The 15,122-nt window shown below is 35.3% G+C and overlaps 1 protein-coding gene across 4 annotated transcripts in view; it reads right to left on the bottom strand.

Moving 5' to 3' along the window:
* Window positions 1–1,597: 1,597 nt before the first annotated feature.
* Window positions 1,598–15,122, bottom strand: part of LOC138683373 (transportin-1-like) — a 99,499-nt gene continuing 85,974 nt past the window's right edge. For all 4 annotated transcript variants that reach the window (XM_069775081.1, XM_069775080.1, XM_069775079.1 and 1 more), the window contains 3 exons: window positions 12,925–12,999; window positions 9,827–9,969; window positions 1,598–7,041 (listed from right to left, as the gene is read on the bottom strand). In XM_069775081.1, the coding sequence (XP_069631182.1) occupies window positions 9,862–9,969; window positions 12,925–12,999 (183 nt within the window). In that variant the 3' untranslated portion in view covers window positions 1,598–7,041; window positions 9,827–9,861. The remainder of the gene's footprint in view (window positions 7,042–9,826; window positions 9,970–12,924; window positions 13,000–15,122) is intronic.

Raw genomic sequence — 15,122 nt, 5'->3', positions numbered from 1 at the left:
TCAGATTAATATTTGGGTGTCTTTTGGGAGGTTTCAATGGTATATATTGCTCGTTTTATGCAAAACAAGGACAAATGCCTCTGAAAGTAGTGCATTTTACATATTAATACTTTATATAAACAGTATGTTTCATTATGAGTCATTCTGCGATAACAAAAGCTACCAACATCTATCCTGTAAGCATTTAACATACATAAGAAATTATTTTATGCACACAATATTCCTATTGAAATGCTTTATTTTTCATTCAAGTACATCTTTAAATGAGATGCAAAAGTTTGTGGTTTGTTTTTTTTTAAGAAAAAATAATAGCATGACATGTTGAAAGGACAATCCTTTGCACTGTTGCAATCTCACCACAAACTTAGTCATAACATTCATTTCACTTATTTAAGATGCTAGTACTTACTCTACTCATCTTGTTTGTATATATAAGTAGTAATTAACCTCAGACTCAAAATTAGAAGCCATAGCTTAAGATCAGGCTCTGAGTCAATAGAATCAGATGTTTCATTCAAGTCTCCCACTGACAGCAGCATGCTCTATCACAAGTACCCCACAACAGAATGGGAGTGGGGAGGGCTATTTGAAAGACAAAAACAAAACTACCCCCCCCCATCACTGGTGTACTCGTGTCTTAGAGCCAACAGGAACTGATCTCTCTTCTAATCAACTTGGTCTCTACACACCTACACTGCTGTCAACAGCTATTCCATGGCCTTCTCCTCTTTCCAGAGGCAGAAATTTAAGTCCTTCGTTAAGCAGACTTTCAGCCAAATATGCAGCAATTCATTTTACTATAAATTTTATTATGAATTTACTTAGTAGTTATATCATGACAATGCATTTTATTGAATTTAACCATTACAATACAGAAGCCACCTGTGCTAGACATATGTAATTGTCTAGATTGTCTATATGTTATTGACCAACTGTTAAATATTGGAAGTGAACATAAAACATTCAAATTGACATAGGTGGATTTTGTCCAGAGAGCTACTACTGTTAGTTTCATACTTCCATTTTAGAGACTCCTGTATCAGGAAGTTATATAAGTTGAAGAACAGACTTTTAAACAGTTTGTATTATCAACCCATAAAAGCTAGATAAAATCAGACTAAGACCACTGCAAGATTTGGTTCAAGGTCTTGAATAATTTTCATTTATTTTTAGTTTACTCCTATTTTTATTCAGATTATTGATAAACACAAGTAATGAAAATGATCCACCACCCACCACGCCACCACCCCCCCGTTTGGTCAGACTTAGCAAGCATCAGCTGTTTCAAACAAAAATACAGTCAATGTAACATTTCTCAGTAGCAGAGCAGTTACCAGTATCACCCAACAAACATTAATTTCAGTTCAGGTAAACCTCCTATGTCTAAATTTATCTGCCCCCAACCAGCATAAAACATCTAAACTGAAGTGACCTTAATTTATCCAAAGATATTTTTTGTTCAGATAAAATTAAAATCCTCCTTATTCAAGAGACTCCAGAACTTACATGTGTGAACCAAAAGAGTGCCCTACTGTCAGGCAAAACACAAACTGAGCATGAAATTTTCATCTTTCATTAAAAATTGGAATGCGACATCTATATTTAAACAACTTTATTAACATAGTCAAGCAGTGATTAACATTCACATCTATTATGTCACATCATACAAATGTAAATACAAAATTACTACAGTACAATATATATTCTCTGCATGATCCAAAATATTTAGTGGCCCCAAAAACTCTTTAAAATTCAGCAGCTTATCAAAAATTAAAACCATATTCTATTTAAAATGAAGTTCTGTTAGCAAATAGGCAGACTTCAAGAAATATCACTCAATTTAGTACAGTTTTAGAGGTTGCAGGAGGATATGTTTGAAGGAAACATTCCAACATTGTGGCAGATACAGAAACATCAGTTTCAAAGCTTTCAAACAAAACTCATACAACCTAAGTTGTCAGCAGAAAGATCAGTCATCTTTCTTTTTAAACTATTTTATATACTGCATCCAATTAAAAATTTTAGAAGTGTTTAGTATTAGTAAGTCAGACATACATAGCTACCTATCTCTTCCCATGAAAAAAGATAGTATTACACTGGAGATTTCAACAGCCAAATAAACCTGCTTATACCCATCTTTTTTTCTAATCACTGTCCCCACAAAAATCACCCAGGCCTTCTCAGTTTTGTTGCTCACTCAAAGTAAGGAATTAGATACCTAAGGCAAAAGTAGCACAATAGAACCAGCCTATAGAGAAGGGATACTATACTATAAGCACTAAATTCTTTGAGATGTGGATTTGGCTTACTTAAAAAGTATACTGTAACACCACACAGGGATTCATCTTTTATAGAGCCATTTTAATTTCCCTCACATAAATACATTCAAGTAAGTATCATTATTTTAGCAGAACATACTCTACAAGGCAAGCAACAAGAGTACTCACCTCAGAGTTTCCCATTTTAACTATCTAAAACTGGCTTGCTCCAACCATTAAGTGCAAAGAGCAAGCATCAGCGGCAGACAAAAAAAAGTTTCTATTGGAGAAAAATACTTAGTAGACTGATGGATGCAAGTAATTCTGGCGAATGCATAGGTGAGTGAAATACACAGCTACTGATCAAGCTTTATTTACTCAAGATGAGGTTACTGGAAATACATAATATATCACAAATATGTATGCAAACTACATCAGCATCTATCTGAAATAACTGCAGGATGTTTTGCAATTTACAGCAGTCATTTCACTGTAGAGCTTAACCTTTACCTAAGATTAAAAGTTACTCTTTAGAGCCTATATAGAAGCTTTATGCATTTATCCTCATGAAAGAGATAGTACTGAAGCAATCAGTGTTAAGTTGCAACTTCTTTCCTTGACAAAATCTGAAACAAAATATTTCCAATACAATGTTACATTTAAAACATATTTCAAGAAATATTTCAGTTGTTTGAATATGGATGCATTCTCCTCAAGGGAAGAATGTTTTTGCACCTTTATCTGTTAATACATTCAATATGAATAAAATAGGTGAAGCAAAAGTCATTATTGTCCAACAGTAGAAAGTTAAATTAAAGTAAGTTTAAGACAGAGGAGCTGCCTAATACAAAATACATAAACTGATATAATTAAGACACATTTTTATAAGCATGTGTTCTGAACAAAAAGGGTACAAGAGTATTCACCTGAGATAAAGCTAGTATTTGAATATTTCTAAGTAGCAATGAGTTTCACTTGAGGAAAGCCACTTGAAGCTTTAAAATATACATTTTACTATTATACAATATATGCAGTTTAAGTAATTAAGATTGATGCTAACATAAAAGTCCTAAAAAAAAAAACTCAACCAAAAAACAGTGTATCAATATTGTTAGTTACAAAATTTATGCTACTTCATAACTTTTTAAAATGATAACGATTATAAATTTTAAACCCATTCTTCCAAAACTGATCTTTTGAGTACAAGCTTTAAGGAGCAATAAACTAAAGCATAAGAATTAGCTTATTACAATTTAAATATATGCATATTCATCTATTTAGAAAATAATCAAGCTTTGGAAAAAATTTACAAAATTGATTATTTTTGCTTGCACTGCTTAAAATGATGAACTATTCTAATCTTTTTTCCTAAACGAAAAGAGCTGTTTGCTGAATGTGTAATGAAAAAAATTTAGTATTGAACTTGTAATTTAACAGCAATTTAGAACTGCCAAAAAGATGCCTTTTATAAGGACTTTAAATACCCTTTCTGTTACCAACTTAGGTTGATCAGCAGCTTTTCTTCACTCTCTGAATCCTTCAAAAAGGGAAACTCAAAACAGGAAAAAGGCATATATAAAAACAGTAAACACTGACCTCCTAAGGTTCCTACAACAAAAATATTTAAGTAGAAAATCTACACCATTACTTAGCAGCGGCTATTTCTGTAGTTTAGCAGACTAACAGCACTTTATTCAGTGTGTAAGGAGCAAATGAAGCCATACTTTTAGCATGCCAAGAGGCAGAAACACTGGAATGTAATAAACTCACAATTCTACCAGTATAAACATTCAGTCAATGTTCAAGAACTGTCAAGACTACACCACAAGAATTAAAATGCTTTTTGTATATCCCATGATGCAATAATTGAATTATAACTGTGAATACCAATTCAGAACTTTTCTTACCTCAGATTAAACCCTAAATGGCTTCTGCAAATCTCTGCACTATATTATGCATTAGGAATATGGTTTATTTGCTTTAAAATATACCATGAGAGAACTTACTGATACAAAAAGACTATTTTGTCAGTACTGTTTATTTCTGCCTTAATTATTTTCCTTGCTGTTATACCAGATCCGTTCACATCTGTACAAATACCTATTAAAATACTATGTACAAAAGTGGCATCCTAAACTAATCTGAGGTGGAATGGTTTTATTTGGTTAAAGGGGCTTTCTGAAATTTAAAAAGTTTAGTTAAACTCAGATTCTAGCTGTAATGCTACAGCATTATTTGGGTAGGTTTTCTAGTCTACAATTTTTTTAATGTCATTGCTCTGATGTTCAAACACACTCAAAAAATTAAAGCAACTTTGCATCTAAAATAATATCCTACCTTGCTAAATTTTAAAGTTTTTCTTCTTCTTCTTCCAGACTTTGGTTTTAAAGTGTTTTTAGTGACTGAAACTACTACTGATTTACTTCAGCATTATTAGTTAGGAAGGAATTTTGTATTTGCTACCAAAGCAATGTAATTTGAAAGCAAGTTATCACATGCGATTTTGACCAAATTGAATAAATACTATGTACTAGCATTACTGAATGTACTTCATACAGTACATGTCCAAACTATTCTTCAGGCATAATCCATTCAAATTTGCAAAGCCAAAAAAAGGACGGGGGGGGGGGGGGGGGGAAATGGGACACATTTAAAATGTGCATGCTATCATGCATAAAACAAACCCCCCAAACTCTTTAAACAGCATTTATAATTCCACACTCATACAGCTCAAACTTCAGTGCAATGGCTAAATCATTTAACATTCAAAGAACAGAACCATGCAAAGAACAACAAGTTCTTAAAAAAACCCACACACCAAAACACAAAAATCCCAACCAAACAGAAACCAAGAGCACCACAAACAAACCACAAGACATCAAAAAAAACCCCAAACTGTTATCCAATATCCAATTTTGCAATGCAAAGGTGAGAAACTAAATCTATAAAAACACTGTTATGGCTTAGTTTTGATTTGCAGGTTAATTATGCAGCACTTGAAAAATGGAAAGGTGTGACTTCACCTCTGACCAGCAGAGATAAAAATCTCTCCATTTTCCTTTATCATCATGGGATACTCTTTAGGCAATCTAAATTAATAATGACTTGCCACTTTCAGATGAACACAAGATCAAGTGTACCAGTTAGGATTTCACATTCACAGTACATAAGAAAATACACATGGAAAGAAAAGTAAAGGGTTAACTTAACAAGGATTTATTCACAGGAATACATGTAAGTAGAGAGAAAAAAAAAAACCCCAACAAAAAACCATCAACAGAAAAGCTAAACAAATGAAATGAAGAGGATCCAAACCAACTTTCACTCTAGCTTTAAACTTGCACCCTTGTGCATTTAACTACATCACAAAGGGCCACCAACATGCGCCGATACAATGTAGATACCCTGCATTACATCCATTAACTTAAACATTTCTAAGATCATGCTGTGAACAAAAAGAAAGCATAAAAGGTAATACGTTGAGTGGGAATAAACACAAATATAGCAATCATTTCATCAACTTCTACAATTGTCTTTACGTGCCAACTAACATTTACGCAGCCTTTAACAGGTCTTACCATGTAACTCATTTTTAGAGATTGTGCTAAAAACCACTAGTATATAACCATGCAGAAAGCACATCACACTGACAGCACAGAGGCAAATATTTTGCACAGTTATATCAGCTTTCCACATTGTGCAGGTTACACACAATACAATATCAATCTTAATCTTAACAGATCCTAAAAAGGTATTTCAAGGCCTAATTGTTAACTACAGTACTTTATATCTATATTCTTAATAAAAATAAGATCCACAGAATCTCAGAAAAGGAACTTTAAATGCAGGGCTATATTGAATTGGTAAACTGCAACACAAGACTGGCGCAACATAGGTAAATGTATACCAATTTCACTCTATGTGATGCAAGCATGCTACTTTCCCACTAATTTAAATTACTTCTGATCACTATGAACCAAGAATGCATGCCTGAACCTTAAACTGCACGTTAGGAATAATGCCTTACTCTAGAAATTAAATCTAATTAAGTACAATAACCAAATCATATCCGCTACTTTCATTTTTTTAAAATGTCAATCTTTCCTTTGAAGTGTCCCTCCCCTTACCCCAAATACAAAAGGAGTGACTCGTTTGGCAGCTTGCAGGTTGCTTCATTTTGTCCAAGTTAACTTTTATTAATTTACGATGGGGTTTCTATATTGTACACTGCAAATGCCTGCTCCTAATACAGACACAAGCTGCATTTTAACTGTACTAACTTAATTTAACATGCAAATTACCTAGGAATCCCATCAAAAGCAGGATGAAATAATGTAGAAAACCCTTACTTAAAAAAAAAAAAACATAAAAGAAAAAAGAAAGCCTTTTACTGTTTGTACCCCCCATTCTTAGGTTTCCTTTATTGTGCACAAAATAGTTTTCCTCTTTATGTATCCCTATGGTTCAATTATATGGTTCTTATTTTGGTACAATTCCCCACAATAGTCCAGAATGTGTTTTTTTGTTAATAGATTTTTTTTTTTTCCTTCTTCACATCCAGTGCAGAGTTGTAATAGGAGACAGATTTCCACCCACAAAGGCTCCAGATGTTAAAACATTTCCAAACATCGACTTAATACAGTGATGGCAACACCTCCCTCCCACCCCTCCCAGTAGGGTTGGGATTGTACTGTATTCCCTACTGGTTTACCCTTCCCCCCAGTAAAGGGTAACATTTTCCCTGGGTGCAGAGGCTCCCTCATAGTCTCCCAGACTGAAGGACCTGTAAAAGAAAAGATAGAGGTATAGTTAAATCTTACCTTGAACCTTAACTGACAGATCAGTGCATAAACAAAGAGCTTTTTTTCCTTTTTTAAGTGGTAGGTGTGTAGAATAATTGTTGGAGGTGACTTATTGATATGTGTGTGTCCCCTCTTAAGGGAAGGTAAACCTCCAGGGTGGAATGCAGTGGATATACACGAAATCTGTTCCATAATAATTCCCTAAGCAACATAACCTGCAACCTTAGATGTTAGCAACACCAGGGGAGCTTGGTATGCTGACTCTGAGAAACAACATGGAGGGTGGAGCGGAGTGGAGACACCACGGCCAGGCTCTGTGATATCACCGCAGGGATGGGGAACTGGAACTACTGGAACAAGAATGGAAGGTCCCTGCATTGAATCCACTGAAGCAAGGAGGTGAAATAATGGGGGTTCTGTCAACACTACTGCCCTACTTCTGATTTATATCATAAGTGGCCAGTTCTGGAGTAGTGACACGCTAAATCATGTCCTCTGGGTGAACTTTGCTCATTATAATCTCATTATAATACCAAAACACACCTCCATCCCAAAAGCTACCTGCCTCCAAGCTGCGACCACCCCTCACTGAGCATGCGCTCTGATTTTTCTCTAGCATATACCTTTAAAAGTAAAGCAAGGAGATTTTATACCAATCATAATAAAGGTATGTATGACTAGAGTCACTCAAGCTCCACTTAAAAATAATAAAAGAGTATAAAAGGGCTTAAGGGAGGAGGAATGCTGGGGAAGACACCATCATAGACAAGTTGGGAGGACATCACTGACTTCAGGAATCAGTCGATGGGCTGAACCTCTCTTTCCCCCCATAGGGATGCCTATTGGGTAAGATTTGAACCCTCGGTTATACCGAGTGCTTCCCTGGGAAACTTAGAAACCTCTATAGAGTTTTTCCATAATTTAGTGTGCTTGTAGTCAACTGTATAATTATTTGCATGTACTTTGCAGACAGTGTATTTATCACCAGCAATCCAAAAGAACCTGTACTCCCGTTGCTTTAATAAACTGTACCATTCATTAAAATCTAGCCGTGATAGTTCATTGAACGTGACCAAACTCCTTAAGTCTGGCCGTGATAGTTTGTTGAACGCAACTAAATTGAAAGTACAGCACGCTATTAGTGCATCCATAATCATGATAGTTCAATATATTGAATGCGACCGAACTTATAGTGCTGAACTGGGCATCACTCAGAATCTAAGCCTAGCTGCCCCCAGCCCTTCTGATATCTGAGGACAAGCTGGAATGCAAGGGGGTTTATTTTCTGCCAAACTTCTTTTCCCTTTAACGCAACAAGGTGCCAACCTTTAACTTAAAAATGAATTTATGCCTAGATTTTCCCTTTCAAGTCTGTTTGAGAAAAGAGCTCATTTATACCAGATAAATTATTCATGAAACAACAACGTATACTTTAAAGCTACACTGACAGTTCCACTATTGTGGCTAAGCTTAGATTTAAGATAAAAACAGTACTGTATATTCTAACAAGCTTTTGCCTTTTTAGTATAAGATCATGAGGTAGTTATGACATTGAGAAAGAACATTAAACATACCTTCTACTGACCTAACAATTTCACTTTTAGGTGGATTAAACAAGATAGACACAGTGTCTCCTCAGTACAAACTGAGGATAATTGACAATTTTATCACTTTGGATTCCTCTTCATTAGGATGAAAAAAACCACTTATTTCAGAATTAAAATGCCCTCATTTATAAATAAGTGAATGTTTGAAACTGGTTTATTCTTAATCCATTGTTCAGATCAAAAATGTAATACAGTTTTCTTATGTCACTGACTGACAAATCTTAGGCTGACTTATAAACAGTTGTCCATTCAACAATAAAACAGAATTGCATGATTCACTCCCATAATTTCAGTACAAAAATTCTAGAGCAAGTATCAAATTTATATAAAGATTGAATGAATAAGCTTAATTTGCTCTCTTTTTTGGATAGTATAATAATCTCTTCACAGTATCACACTACTTTAGATGCGGGAACTTTGCTTTATACAGTGTGCACAAACAGCATACAAAGCAAGGTTGTATAAGAATAGAAGTATTCTAGAATGCACAGTCACTGTTCTTTGCTGAAGTTGAATCCTTCTCCGGACAGAACTGTAACAATTCTGAATTGGTGCATAAAGTAGAACATGGCAATAATAAACACATCAGCTTCCCCAAAACATCAAGCTCTACAGTCAGCAGAGTTACAGATTAGCATAACATCCTTTATTCAGTGCAAAGATCATCTAGTATGTGGTTAGGAATGTATTTGACTTCTCATGGCTAAAGTGTCTTAACAAACTTGCTTTCCTATCCTAGGGAAATATTCCTGCTTAGACCACATCTGCCATCTACTAATTCATAAGACATAAGGGAGCCTATGACTTTAGTATGATGGCTTAAGGATTATAATCATCATTTTGCTTATTAAACCTGAACAGGCACTTTGTTACACCTATACTTCCAACCTTATCTTGAAACGCTACTGTGCATATTGTACACTCACTCTCTTTCTCTCTCTCTGTAAAAATGAAAGAACAGTCTCAGACAACTGCTTTTGCTACAGCTACCACCATTTAGGTACACTATCTTTTTTTTTTATTATTCTTATATGAAGGAAAGATATCTGTTCCAGCGTATCTGAAAAATTTTAGTCTAGTGAATTAATTATGTTTCATATAATGTAAACAGGAAGTCTGTTATACAGCTCTGTTTAGCAAGGAAGATTCATGTGCTTACCTCTAATTATGGGACTGCAGCTACAGCACATAAGGTTAAACTCCATAGTAAGCTGCAAGGCGCTCTTTTAAGGGAAGAGGAAACTGGTCAGAGAAACGCCTCCAATTCTCATCCCCAACTTGATTTTTAAATCCATGAAGAATCTACAAATGAGAGGGGGAAGTCAAGATAATCATTAAACAGCAGATACATGATGATTATTTAGTAGCAACATATGCAGTAAGCCACAAACTCCTGGATTGTGCATCTGTCCATTTGAATTCCCCAGTTTAATATTTAAATGTTACTAAGAAACGAAGGAAGTCTAGTAATGTCTGTCTTAAAAGAAAAAAAAAAAATCAGTTGTGTGACATATAGAATATAGCTACCCACACCAATTACTATAAAATATATAAATATATATTCTATATAAATATACATATATGTGTGTATGTATTTTTAATGATTATGGTGACTTACAACTTAGAGTTAGGCCAGTTCAGAATGCTAAACATTTTGTCAATTGACACAGTTTATATGTTAAGATTACTGTATTCACGTTTATTTTTTAAATGTGTAATATGTTCTGGGAGGAAAGCTGAGCCAGAACCACCACCAGCATTTGACAGAATGAATGCCTGTCAATTTCTAGCAAATGCATTTTTTCCATGGAACCTATAGACAACTATTACTAAAAAGGAAGCTATTAAATAAAATCTTTTGTGTTTGAAAGAACAGGGATCCACAGCAGTCAAAAGCCAGCATAAGAGGGGAAAAAAACCCAAACAAACAAGAAACCTACATGTTTCAGGTCTGGACCCTCCAATGTAACAAATTAACTGAAAACTACAAAAATTGAATGATACTGCCAAAAAGGTCTTAGTAAAACAGCAGGTTAAAAGGCAAACATACAAAAGAACAAAAGCAGATGAAATGGCTCCTCCTAATAGAAAATAACACAGAGAGTCTCTGAAGTTTTTGTTTGTTTTTCTGTTTTAAACTCAAGGATACTGAATTGTGGAACAGTCTGTCATGAAAACATCCTCACAAAAAAGGCAATGTCAAAGTTAAAGCTCATGGTACTGAGTTCACCCTCAACACAACTTTCTTAAGGAGAGCTGTTCTTAAACAGCACGTAGCAATAATAACATTACAGTGTCACCAGTTAATTTACTGCTTTTTCTCCCTGAAAGAGACCTTCCACAGGCAGATTCACCTCTCTTTCCTAACCCAAAGAGTCTGATTACCCAGCTGCCAAGAAACTACCGAAAAAAATCTAAGAATGTTCAGGTACAACAAAAAGAACACTTTTTGAAAATCAGCTTTCAGTACAGTTTTAGCAAGTGAGCTTCAGCTACAGTCTTCAGATATCTTGCTTTTATAAAATGTGATACAATTCTTAGGGTACGTATCAGATCTCAACACTGGCAGCTCATCTACCTGCGCTCTTGGAAGGGGTATTTTCTCTCAGCTCTAGTGCTTCAAAAACAACAAACCAACCAACCAACCCACCCACCCACCCCAAAAACCAAACACTGGACAATCCACTAGCAAGAGAAAGACCTCATGGGACTACAAAAAGTTTTTTTCCATTGTTCCTAAAAGGCATAATTATTGCTGAAAAAACATGTAACTGGACTACAGTAATCATGTATTCAGCTAGCATAAAAACTCACTCCAGTGAGGAAGTAATCTAAAAAATTTGCATGCCATCACTTGAAGAAAGCTTTGTCTCCTTTCTTGCATGGCAAAAAGCACAAATGAATACACTTTAGAAAGAAGGATGTCCTTATGCCAAGTAACCAAGAAACATTGTGTCTAGTTTGAATGCATTAGATCCCACATGGATATCCTGGAAAGAATCTGAAAAAGAGGAGCGTAGCTTATTGAAGCAAGTATTGAATGCTGAAGGACCAGGACAGAAACATGTACTGAAACTGCTTTGGACAATCATTACAGACAGCATCCTGGACTATTCTTTTAAGCTTCTATTTCCTGTTTCCTTCTGCTGATGCTAGAATACTCACAGCCATGCATTTCCTGACCCTGATGTTCCTTTAAAGCCTCTTAGATAACTGGTCTCCCCTAACTAGGATAGCGAGATTTTTGTCTTTGTTCCTTCAAGACAGAATTCAAAAGTTCTAGCTTCTGTTCTGATATGCACACTTGGCATTACTCAAAGAAAAAGCGTCAATACTGACCCATGATCCAAGTACGTACTTAGAAATATGCTTCGTTTTAACTTTAAGAGGACCATTAACTTTTGACATACATCCTTCCTAAAAACAGAGATTTCACTTTACAACGTCTGAGGGGAGCTGCACTACTGAACAGTACCAGCATCTGTTCATGAAACTGAAATAAGTTTATTTTGTTCTGGTTTTTAACTTATGACACTAGTGCCAAAACACAATATATTACTTTCTGGGTGGTTTCTTTTTTTTTTTTTTTTCCTTGTTTATTTTCCAAAAGGCAAACACTCCTTTTGCTTAAATTCTGTTGACACTTTGTCTAGGGATGCATTCTTGACTGTCACTGTACATTAGTTTCTTGAAGATTTGCTTATCCAAGAGGGATTCTGAGGAGGGTTAAGCAATCCCAAAAACTTATTTTCAGCTGAAGCAAGATAAACAGATCAGGATACCACTGGAAGATTTTTCATTTGCAATTTTCTAGATATTTCTCAAAAAAAAAAAAAAAAAAAAAAAAGAGGCATTTTGGGGGGGAGGGGAAGTCTTGAACCACACAGATCTCATTTTCTAGAAAAGAAAAGAAAAAAAAACCCCCAAAAAGTGTCTTATACGTGGTATAAAAACCCCTGTTCTTCCAAATGCAGTCAAAACATAGTAGGTTGGACATTATGAAAAGCTTTTTGAGGATGATTATCCTTTCAAATAAGATCTCAAGTGAGCTTTTCAACACTGTTAAAAAGAATTTTGGAATAACTTGAAAGCATGTAAGAAAATATAGGTAAAAAAACTTCAAATTTTATGACTTTGCAAGAAAGCCTTCGTGACCACAAATACAATAAGTGCTAATAATGGAAATAGAAAGCAAGAAAGAAACAGAGGATCCAAAACAACCACAGTTCAGACATACTGTCATACTAGAAACGTTACCTTACAGAACATGTCTCGGAGATCATCTTTTGGGCTAATCCACGATGCAACAGCATCACAAAAAAAAATAAAGTCCTATAAGATTAAACAATCACATAGGTTAGAAACCTCAATTTATAGGTCTGAAAACAATGCTTGATGTTCATTCTTTGAACTATGCAGGGTATTTGATCCTAATTCACAACTGCTTTTGGTTTTATGTCCTTATTTTCCAATTAATTCAGACAATAATGGTAAGTTATTGTATGCTTAAGTGTATGAAAACAGAAATAGCTGAGTGTAGGAATAGCTTTGTTTAATCAGGTTTTTGATTAAATAAAACCACAGTTAAAAAACCAAAACCAACCTGTCCTGGTTTTGGCTGGGATAGAGTTAATTGCCTTCCTAGTAGCTGGTACAGTGCTATGTTTTGAGTTCAGTATGTGAAGAATGTTGATAACACTGATGTTTTCAGTTGTTGCTAAGTAATGTTTAGACTAAGTCAAGGATTTTTCAGCTTCTCATGCCCAGCCAGCAAAGAAGGCTGGAGGGGCACAAGAATTTGGGAGGGGACACAGCCAGGGCGGCTGACCCAAAGTGGCCAAAGGGATATTCCATACCATGTGATGTCATGCCCAGTATATAAACTGGAGGGAGTTGGACTGGGGGGGATCGCTGCTCAGGAACTAACTGAGTGTCGGTTGGTGGGTGGTGAGCAGTTGAATTGCGCATCACTTGTTTTTTTGTAAATTCCAATCCTTTTATTATTATTATTATTATTGTCATTTTATTACTGTTATTATTACCATTATTAGTTTCTTCCTTTCTGTTCTATTAAACTGTTCTTATCTCAACCCACAAGTTTATAACTTTTTCCTTCCGATTTTCTCCCCCATCCCACTGGGTAGGGGGGGTGTGAGTGAGCGGCTGTGTGGTGCTTAGTTACTGGCTGGGGTTAAACCATGACACAAGCAAACAAACACCTCCTCCCCTCCCGCACCACACTTGTCTAATTATTTCAGTACACATACCAAGTTTGAGAACCAGTCATCTTAATAACAATGGACAAACTCAAGACCACACTCGCAACTCATTCTCACGTATTTCCAGTTGGGAAAAAAGCTGCTGTATTTCTTTAAGCAGAGCCAGAAGTTGTTTCTGCGATAGACAGAATGTTTATCATACAGGTTCAAAAATAAAGCCACCCCAAAATCCCAATGTTTAGTTCATCTGCTGTTATGCGTTACCTCCTACTACACCATTAAAACATCAGTCTTCATGATTAAGTTGATAATGCACATGTTTTTGGACAGGAACTGAGGATAACAACTACATAGGAGGAGAGCTGGGATAATGAAGAGTCCTTAATTAGTCCCTCCCTTTAAGCTGTGTTGAAGAACAAATGGACAGCAGAAGAGGGAAATGCTAAGTACAAAATAAGGGATAAGTGAAATGAACTGAAAAATTCAAAACAAGATAGAGGCTCAATTCTTGTGTTTCAGGGAGAAGGATTCCAGGCAGAGGAGAGGGGAAATTCACCTTCATTTTCCTCTTAGAAAATATTACATTGGTACAGTTTTACTTTGGAGCTGAAGAGACTAAAGAACAAGTCATATCCTATTCTTGAGATGTACCATTTATTTTAGAGATGCATCTTACTTGTCATATTAACTATTTAGGCAATATATCCAAAGCTGAAACAGAATCTTCCCCACCCAAGTTTTAAGAATGAAGGGGTGGTTATTGTTTTTGTTCTGTTTCTTTTTTTAAAAGCCTAGATTGCATCTGAAAAACAGGCTTTAGTATGTCAACTTCTGCCTTGTATTTTCATACATATCCTCAACATAAAAAAGACTGACAGAAGTATCATACTACAGTTAATAAAAAGTTCATTATTTACATATTCTTTGTAAGTAAAAGTCAAAAAATGAATTTAACAATATTGTCCTTTCCTTTCCATAAGTGATAATTACTGAAGCAGAAATCCTGAAGTATCATGTGTCATGGTTTAACCCCAGCCAGCAACTAAGCACTATGCAGCCGCTCACTCACACCCCCCCTACCCAGTGGGATGGAGGAGTAAATCGGGAAAAGAAGTAAAACTCATGGGTTGACATAAGAACAGTTTAATAGAAAAGAAAAGAAGAAACTAATAATGATAATGATAACACTAATAAAATGACAACAGTAGTAATAAAAGGATTGGAATGTACAAATGA

This window comes from Haliaeetus albicilla, chromosome W, assembly GCF_947461875.1.
Source record: "Haliaeetus albicilla chromosome W, bHalAlb1.1, whole genome shotgun sequence".
Taxonomy (NCBI): domain Eukaryota; kingdom Metazoa; phylum Chordata; class Aves; order Accipitriformes; family Accipitridae; genus Haliaeetus; species Haliaeetus albicilla.
The sequence above is the reverse complement of the archived record's forward strand: the minus strand, read 5'-3'. Positions and strand labels throughout refer to the sequence as shown.